The sequence below is a fragment of the Terrapene carolina genome, unplaced genomic scaffold (assembly GCF_002925995.2).
Source record: "Terrapene carolina triunguis isolate 2854851 unplaced genomic scaffold, T_m_triunguis-2.0 Scaffold93, whole genome shotgun sequence".
Taxonomy (NCBI): domain Eukaryota; kingdom Metazoa; phylum Chordata; order Testudines; family Emydidae; genus Terrapene; species Terrapene triunguis.
This window is the reverse complement of record NW_020664444.1, coordinates 16,175,413-16,185,572: the sequence shown is the minus strand read 5'-3', so window position 1 is coordinate 16,185,572 and position 10,160 is coordinate 16,175,413. Positions and strand designations below refer to the sequence as shown.

The 10,160-nt window shown below is 41.4% G+C and overlaps 1 protein-coding gene across 1 annotated transcript; it reads left to right on the top strand.

Moving 5' to 3' along the window:
* The first annotated feature begins 1,975 nt into the window (after nt 1-1,975).
* Nucleotides 1,976-10,160, top strand: TMEM159 (transmembrane protein 159). The gene is made up of 5 exons (XM_024204716.3): nt 1,976-2,170; nt 4,646-4,783; nt 6,805-6,973; nt 8,051-8,189; nt 9,837-10,160. The coding sequence occupies exons 2-5, from the start codon at nt 4,712-4,714 to the stop codon at nt 9,931-9,933; spliced, it is 477 nt and encodes a 158-aa protein (XP_024060484.1). The 5' UTR covers nt 1,976-2,170; nt 4,646-4,711; the 3' UTR covers nt 9,934-10,160.

The window sequence follows — 10,160 nt, the reverse complement described above, 5'->3', positions numbered from 1 at the left end:
GGTGCAAAATGGAAAGAATTTTAAAAATCTAATTTACTTTTCACGAGCTGGGGTATTTACTTTTTTCATTTCACTTAACTGAGACAGCTAAACTAGATTGGTCAGTTTCACTCTCGTGAGCAATCAGTTTCATTGTCAGGTTCCCAGGCCCTAACAGAACTCTGCGATGTTTTGGTTACATACACTATGGAAGAATTTTTAAATCTAATAAAAAAAATGTCTATTTTCATTGACAATTTTTAAAAAAATAGTGAAACCAATTATTTTCAGTTTTGTAACAGTCTTAATGATGACAAAAAGTACTAATCAGAAACTTGAATATTTTGCACGTTTCTGAACATACTTAGCATTAAAACTTCTATACAGCAAAAAGAACTAATAAAGTAAAATTGGGGCATTCAGATCCTGCAGCTGCCACCAGTGTAATGAATCCATAAACACCCAGCAACTTCCATTTCACTATACTTCATACTAAACTACTTAGAAATTCACAGCAGCATTGGGAAAACCCTCAGCTACTCCTATTCTGAAGGCAGGATTAGTGATACATAGTTCAACAGTTCCAAGAGCATCCAGTAGTAGGCAGTGGTCCATCCTTATGCTATCCTATTCATTACAACACCCTACCAAGTTCCTTACCAAAATTCTTCCCACTCTATACCGTCTTTTGCCAACTTACACGATTTTATCAGGAGTCTCATGATGTTTGGCGACCTTCTTAAAGCCCCAGTTCCTGGAGTAAAGAGAGATTACATGAGAAGCTCAGCTTTTATTTATTATTTTTAAGTAACATTATATCTCTAATTTTTTTTTAATTGTAAATGTAACCAAAGTGTACTGAAAGGCTCACAAATCAAAAAGCAAATAAAATAAACCCTAGTTTTAAAAAAAATCATGATTTTTAGAAAACTGTACGATTTTTTTTAAAGGATCTGACATGGTTTTTGAATGCTTGGGCACTGTACTGTACACTTCTGTTATGGAGTGTGCTGTCTGTCATTGTCTAACAGGCTACTACCGTCCACACCAGAGTTTCCTTTATTTCAGGAGTGAAGCTGTATCCCACATTAGGGATCTTTCCCTACTTCTCTGCAAACCAAATCTCATCTACTGCAAGCTTGTCACAGCTTGTCCTCCTCTGCACTTGCTGCCTGGGCTATGTTGCTCCAGCCTATTATGCCATCTGCTCAGATTTCCAAATGAAACTTACATTTTTCAGTGTGCCAACACCCAAAACATAATGTGGCTGGATAGGATGAGGCGGGCATTTTACAAATGCAGTAGTTTACACAAAGTAAAATAACAAGGAACACTTTTGATTGATTGGAGAGATCAGAGCTGTTGTCATGAGCTAAAAATCTTTCATAAAGGCACATGCCTCCTATCAACACGTGAAAGCTAAAAACAGGAACATTTAGGGGGGACAGAACAGGAGACACTGTCAGTACTGATCTAACATGCACACATACAAGGCATTTACATGGGCCTGGCATGTTCACATATGTGGCACTGGTGTGCCCACACATGTGGCACTGGGGTATCCCTATAGATAGCACTGGAAAGGGCTTGGTATGCTGTCATACATGGCACTGGTGTGGTCCATATGTGACATTGTCAGGGCTTGATATGTTTAATTCCACACATGGCACTGGCATGGGCTTAGCAAGACGTGTGCATTTTGTGTATCCGATTTGCCCCTCCCCACCCCCTCTGATCCTGCCCTCGGTGTGCAGCCCCCACCCCGCCCCTTCCCATACTGTGGCAGACAATGTTCTGTGGAGACACACCCGTGCCACATGTGTGGGTGCAACAGCGCCATGTTGTATGTGAACATGCCAGGCCCATGGAAATGCCTTGTACGTGAAGAGCCTGCTAGACCAGCACCCACAGTGTCTCCTCAAGTCCTGCCCCGCCCCCATGTCCTTATTCTAGCTTTCACGCATAGGCAGGAGGCATGTTCCGCATGACAGCAGCTGTGCTTCCCAACCCAGCAGGGGGAAGCGGCGGCAGCAGCAGCCCAGCCCCGGCCCAGCCCCAGCCGGCTGCTGCCTGCAGGCCCGGGCAGGTTGCTGTCCCAGTCCCAGCATCCGCCAGCCAGGCCGAGCCGGGCGGAGGCTGGAGGGAGCGCGGAGGCGGCTGCCCGTCGTGGAATGGGGAGTCAGGCTCTGAGGTAGGGGGATCAGCGCCGTCTCGGCCGCGCGCCGCTGGCTGGGGGCTTCGCCTGGAGCCTCCTCGGCCGGAGGCGGGGATCCGCCCGGCCCCTGGCATCAGGCGGCGGCGGGGGGGGACCTCCCCGCGCCCGCAGAGCCGCTGGGAGAGGCCGGCCCGCCTGGTCCCCAGGAAGAGGCTTGTCCCACGGTGAGTCCCCTCCCCGCCCATCTTGGGGCCCAGCCCAGCTCCCTCGTCTCTGCTCCAAGCTCCGGGGAACTCCCCCTCCCTGGCACCCCTCCTCGGCGGGGCAGAGCGCTCAGGCTGCCCTGCGGAGACGGGGGAGGAGGTGTCTGGGTTTTGCGTCCAGAGCCATGCTCCCCACGCCCGCCGCACTGCTCGTCCCCAGCGGGGCCTCCTGTCTTGGTCTGTCCCAGTCTCTTCTGCTGGAACCCCCCCTCTCCCCCCAGCAGTGTAGTCCCCCTAGGAATCAGCCCACGCTGCCCACTAAGCTTGATCTACACTTAAAAGTTAGGTCATTACAGCTACGGTATTTAGGGGGGTGAAAAATCCACAGCGGAGTGCCACAGCTATGCCAATCAAAGCCTGGGACTTGTAGACTTGCTGACCAAACCCACACTGTATATACAGGTCAATCAAAGAATGCTTTCCCTAGACCTAGCGCTGTTACTCAAGGAGGTGGTGTTCAGGGGTGCTGGAACAATTTGTGTAGTGAGGGTGCTCCCGGTGCTGAGAGCCATTGAACTAAACTGTAAACCCTGGATATGATGGAAACCTCTTCAAGTCAGCACCCTTAGTTCCAGCACATATGGTTGTGGTCCTACAGCAGAAAAACCCGTGTCTGTGCTACAGCGTTAGGCTTTGTCTACACTGGCAACTGAACGACAAAACTTTTGTCTTTCAGAGGTGTTAAAAAAACACCACACCCCGAAAGACAAACGTTTTGCCGATGACAAGCGCTCTCCTGCCAACAAAGCAAATGCCACTCGGGGGCAAACGTTTTTTGTCGGCAGAAGAGCTCTCTCCTGCCGACAAACCCATTTAGCAGCACATCTGTAGCGACACAGCCATGTCGCTAAAAGGTGCATAGTGTAGACATAGCCTTAGCTGGGGCACCATAGCTATGCCACTATAGTCACTGTAGTGTAGACATGGCTTAACTTGAATGCTGAAATAGAGATAAATCTCCTCCTACAGACCATATCAATACACACATCTTGGAGCCTCTCATCACTACTATATTTTGTTCAAACTACAGATCATTAGTTTCATCCTAGATAGAATAAGTCTCAGACAATACTTAATAAGGATTATTTGTCAGGGCTTGTAGGCAGTGTTTGTAATAGTACCTGGTAGGTTTCCCCTCTTACCATTAACAACTAGGATAATAGAATTTAGATTCACACTTCTACTAATTATTGAATATGTAATTTTGTAACTTCCCATTTTAACTGCATCTGCCCTGATAATATTTTTGAACTCATGATTTGTCAGTAAAAATAATATTGTACTTTGCTTTTAAATTTCAAAGGAAACATGATTTTGGAAGACACTGACTATATTTTAAATTTAATCAACTGGTAAACCCCATTTGAAACCTCACTTGAAACAGCACTAATTGTGTAATTTAAAAAAAGTGAACATGCAAGGAGATACAGTCAATTTTAAATCTAGTCAATTCAAAGATTAAAAGTAGTTTCATGTACTACACCCTCCCTTGAGTCCCTCTGTCAAGTTTTACATCTTCCACTTTACAAATTTTTTCCCTTGTTGCTGTGTGAAAGGCTTATACAAACAAGAGGAAACTGATTATGGTGAAATTGATTATAGACAGTGATGTAGAATTACAAGGTAAACTTTCAGAAAATTAAAGGTAAAATGTTTTCTAAACTTTCAATTATAGTGTTCCTTGCAGCAATAATAGGATAAACTTTCAGATAAGCAATTTTAAGTTGATGCTGCCCCTTTAAGTTTCAGGAGCATATAATGTATGTTCAAACTGTTTGAAAGCAGCTTACCTCTGCTCTATACATTGATTTGTAATGTTGAACAGTGTTTGATTTTAGCTATAGATATGTGTCCATATACAGGTGCATATAACCTTATTAATGTAACCTTTGGAAATTATTGGCTGTTCAGGCAGAAATGAATGTGGTATAATACCTAAATAGGTAGAACTGAGTTCCTACTGGGTATTTGGGTACATTGTTACTGTTAAGTACAGGATTTATGCTATAAATTAAGAAGGTCAGAGACATTTTATATTTGTGATACTTGAACAATGAGAAATAATCTTTCTGGACTTGGGGATGTCTCAGGAGAGTTGTCAGGAATTTAGACTACTACATTAAATTTTATATGTTTTACATGTAACATTAACATCTATAATCAACTAAATATTTCTGTTTCAAACAAGAGAAATTTTCACATAATCATGCCCAAGCCTGTCAGTAATTTTATCTTAACTTTTAAATAGGGTGGATGGCTAAAAAAGCATTAATTCTCCAGAAGAGGATTCAAGATCAACACTGAAGGCTCCAAAATGTCAAAAGAAATGCAAGAACTACAGAAACAATGGCACTCCATGATGCAAACCATCCACACCAACTCCAATGTGGGTTTTGGATTATTTTATAATTTTACAGAGCATTATTTATAGAATACTTCTCCTTTCATCATTGCTGGAACATCATGCCCAATTTTATTTTATGGTTGTATGATAATGAAATTTAATTATAAAACTAATATTGAATTTCCAAAGAGAAAATGAGTTCTTTCTTTTAATAAGGACTCAAAAGGAACTTTAAAAAAATTAGGGGCATTTCTGTGGTACTCATTACTGTAGCATCTGAATGCCTCACAAATAGTAAGGTTCACAACAGCTCAGTAAAGTAGGTGGCAAATATTATCGCCATTTTACAGATAAGGAAACTGGAGCATAGATTAAGTGATCTGGAACCCAGATGTTCTTATTCTTAATAGTATGCCATTACCTCTCTGGTGCATTCACACCAAAACACAGCATAAAGAAATTGATGTTCTACCTAAAGAAATTGATCTTCTCCCAGCTGCTGGTAGATGGAGGTTGCACAATGGTAGGAAACACATGGACCATTTTTTGTGTAAGCATTAATTTTAGAAACCACCTTTATTTTATATTTAATTTTTGCATAGACTCCTCACAGGTATTGCATATGCATTGCCCCATGACTTAACAGAGAGAGGGACTAATTCTGGGCCTTTGGAAGTCAGTGGCAAAACTTTTATTGGCTTCCAGGAGAGCAGGATTGGGCCCTGGTCAGTTTTGGGCAGCAGATCTATTTTGTTGTGATCCACCAACACAGTATTTTTTCCCATTGATTTTTCAGTGTTGGAGGAGTAAAACATAAATGTGCTAAAAAAATAGTTATCTTTATAAGGTTTAATTATTTTGAAGAGGGTAATTGTGCAAGCTTCAAATGACAGTAACCTTTCTGGGCACAGTCAGAGCTTTAAAAACACTTAGTGCATATCTTTTTCCAGGTACAGCAGGGCTGTCATCTCCCTTTCATGCTGTTTGGCTACAGGGAGTTCCCTCCTCCCACATCTTCAGCCATGAAAGAGGGAGAGCGCCTTTAAAGCTTTACTGGTATAACTGTTTTCACTGGGGATGTGTTTAGGTTTCTTTTAAAACCAGTATAGTTATACTTGTAAAAAACCTAGTGTGGACACAGTTACACCAATATAAAAGTGACTTATGTGGTATAGTTATTTTATATGGGAAAAGCCATACTAGTATAAAGCATCTTTATACCGATATAACTGCATCCACACTAAGAGGGCTATACCTTTTTAACTATACTGGTATAATTAAAGCAGTACAACTTTCTAATGTAGATGAGCTTGCAGTGTCCTTACATATAGAGGAGGGGAAGTTTGCAAGTTTATAGGTGAGGCAGGATCCCTGAAAGGAAAATTTATGCCCCTTAATTTAGAAGCTTTGAAAAAATGTCGTCTAGATACTCGTCCTATTAACAGGATTTTCAGATTTTTAAACAAATATAGCTCATTGGATCAAAATTATAGCTGGTAAAACGCCACTGAAATCAGTTGTGTTATACCGTGGACCTGCATGTTTTATTTGCCATTTTGACTTTTGATACTTATTGTATTATGCACATGTTGAAGTTTATCAGTATCACAATGAACAGGATACCCCTTGTAAATTATTTTAAGCTATTGCTGAGGAACCTTCACCTCCTACTGATCTCTCTTCATTGTTTTCACTTTACTGTCAAGTTTTTAAAGATGCTAAAATACATGGTCTGCCTTGCTAAATCCATTGTGATCTCTGCCTTTGTTTCAACATGTGTTGGAGAAACTTTTCTTTGATGTGTTCACTATAGAATTTTTGAAGCATTCAGACATGATGTTGATGAGTGCCCTAAAAGTACCTAGACAGACGGATGCTCATACTTTTGAAACAGAATGGCCACTGCCTCTGACATTAATTCATCAGCTTATGTATTTATAAAATGTTTGTACCCAAAATGTCACTAAAATGGTTTTGACCCCTTTCTCAGGTAATACAGACTTTAAAAAAATTTAAATTAAAATCTGATCTAATTCTACTTTTCTTCTTTCAATCGTTTACAGGTTGTTTCTTTTATGAACTCTCGAGTTGGCCAGTACTTAGATGATCATCCTTTTGTCGCCCTGTCACTGTTGGTGTTTATTGCAATATCTGCTATTCCTGTTGCATTCTTTCTGATATTTGTGATTTCAACAACCATAGTGGCCTGTATGGGGGTTATCGTCATTGAAGGTATTTTCTTTATCTATTTATTTCCTTACTACAAAGATCAGTAACGTTTAGGACAAAGTTATTTATTTAAAGGATTTTCCTTTCTCTTATCTCTGACCTGCAGAAGTTCTTGGTGCAAGCAAATTGTAATGATCTTTTTGTGCATGTCTCTACTTTCAGAAACAGCAACAGTCTTTTAATACCAGAATAGTATTCTAATTAAAAAGGGAGAAAGGATTTTCCTGTCTTGGGTGCAGATAATCCCAATGCTGTACACTGTTAATCCATTTATCCTTGCCATGGATAACTTTCATCTCTGGCCTTCAAAGAGATTTAGCAAGAGCACATTTAGAAGAGCAAATAGTTTTGTTTTTTCTTCTGGACTGTAACAAATGTCATGTATTAAAATTACTTTCCTCAAGCATACTTCCAGATCTCCTGTCCACCACCAAATAAACTTTGGGCCTGATTATTCCTCTCCAAGGCTCCCCCGTGGAAAGCTCTCTGTGAGCCAGCGGATCCACTTGGAAGAGAAGGGACAGATCAGGGTCTGACTTGGGGCAGGATGCACATTGTTTGCTAATCAGCCCTGTGGAGCTCAGAGCGGGAAGATAATGTATTATCTTTCCGTGGTGGGGGAACCTCTGTAAAGACGTTAGGGGAGGTCATGGCAGTGTAGCCCCAGTGGAGTTATTCTCCATAGCCAAATTGTGGCCAGAGTTGCTGGGGTGGCACAGAGCTTCTGTGCAGAAGATCCTAGCCCCCCACTTCCCCCAATCCTTTCGGATCTGCATGGAGCCTAGAAGATGAGTGAAATTTGGGGGCTGGCCCCACAGGCTACTCCACAGGGAGATAAGCATCACCCTATGAGAATCATCAGGGGAAAACTCATGGAGATTTCCTCCCCTTTAGCCCACAGGATTTCCTGTGGATGGGGACTATCAGGCCTTCAACTACTACACTGTGAACAGATCAGCTAGTTGTTGTGCTACACCATTTTCACTGATAGTTTGAATTTGGGACGGCAGTATATCTCCTGGACCTGGTGTGTATACTTGTATATGTATTTGTGCAAATAAACTAATTCTCTCTTACTAGGTGTTGTCATATCAGTAGGTGGCATAGCCCTTCTTTGTGTGCTGAGTGGCCTGGGCCTCCTTTCATTGGCAGTTTCTGGAGTCCTAAGTATTTGCTACATAGCTCTTTCAACTCTCATCAACTACTGGCATACTCCAAAGTAAGCATTAACATAGTGATCTGTACTGTAATGTCAAACTGCAGCTGTGGCTCGTCATTGGTTACCCTTTGGTTAACTTAGGATAATAAACTCGTCATTCTTGGTCAGTATAGCATGTTACTCTGACCATTAATATGCAGCAGATATCTGTCCAGCCACTAATATTAATGTATATTTTAGTAGGAATTAATATAAGGACCTCTGGCTCTATTTTCTACTTACGGAAGAGGAGAAAGAAATAGTTATATGCAATTATACAAAGCACTTTTGATATTAATGTAGCCTCATGTCAAACAGGTAAAATTATTCAACTTTTAAAACACAGCAACAAATTAACAAGGTTATGTGGCTGCTTTAAATATTAAGGGCTTGAAGGTACCAAATAGAAAGGATTAAGCCACTATAAAGAAACACATGGTCTGAGAATGCTTTTAAAAATCCTGACTGTTCAGTTCATGCTTTTCATCTTTTCCCTCCCCTTTATTAAATGAGGCTCTTGTAGAACTTTAGCCATGGTTTGGGTTTCAGTCATTTGATTCCAGTGGTATTCTTGATCATTATGTAACTGTTAGTAATTCTTTAGATTACTAAATTGAAAGAACTTTAACAGTTTTATTTCCTCTTACCTATGCACTGTGTGTGTTTACTTCTCGACTTAGAAGAAGAAAATAGAATAATTTTACTTTTATAGCCATTTTCTAGTCAATTTACTTTCTGGTTCTCCTGTATTATCACAATTATGCAATGCTTTTGTAGCAACCATTGCAAATAAATATCTATTTTAAAAGCAAAACAAGAAAACCTTTTAAAAAATTGTGGAAATATTTCTGTTAGTGTTAGGTTTTGTAAAAGCTTGTTTTATGAAACCTGTAACTTATGCTTTGGTCAGTTTTGACACGACAGTGTTCTTTTTAATTACACAACCACCTTTCTCTAAGGGCAGGTCTAAACTTAAAAACGCTGTATCGGCACGGCTGTATCACTGTAGCACTTTAATGAAGACGCTCTAAGACAACGGGAGAGAGCTTCTCCCATCATCTTAGCTACTGCCTCTCACGTAGATGGATTAACTATGTCAGCAGGAGAAGCTCGCTCACTGACATAGCGTTGTCTACACTGGCGCTTCGGTTGATATAAGTATGTCGCTCGCAGGGCCGGCTCTAGGCACCTGCAAAACAAGCTGGTGCTTGGGGCGGCACATTTTTAGGGGCGGCATGGCCGGCGCCAGAATGTCGCCCCTAAAAATGTGCCCTGGCCGCCCTAGCTCACCTCCGCTGCTGCTGCCGCTCGCGCGCCACGGCACGTGAAACAGCTGATTCGCGCGCCGCTACTCGCCCTCCTTCCTCCACATGAGTGTTGTTCCACATTATACAGCCAAAGCTAAAAAAAATTCATTATATCCATTGCAGATCTTTGAGGGTAAGTGGACAACATGCATCAAGCCCATCCCCATACATGGATCTCTGGCTCCAGTGAGATAATCGCTGGGAGAGCACCCAGATAATTCAATAATAGTTGCTCTAGAAATGCTAGATAATAGGTTTGTCAACCCCCATACTGCTCAACTTTCTTTGTGTTGGGTAAGATCTCAACAATCTCCCGTGAAAGCAAAACCCAGTAAATTTGACCATTCTTCTCATTATACAGCAGCCTAGTAAAGAAGCAAGAAGCTAATGGAAACAGTTTGCTACAGAGTAGTCCTCCTGTCTTGGACCCTTCTAACAAGAACACGAAGAGCGAATGAACAGGACTTTCCCGGCTTCCTGTCTTCCTTGATATGCACTTACTTGTACTGTTCTGAATTGTAACTTTGTGTTTACCTGTCAAATACTCAAGCTTTGTGCGTTGTTTATGGAAATTGAGACTCAATATGCCTCTTTGGTTGTTGCTGTAAAAATGCATAGGAACAGTATCTTAACCTGTAGTCAATTCAGTGTCATACTAAGTGTACAGGTCATGGTGAGAAATCTT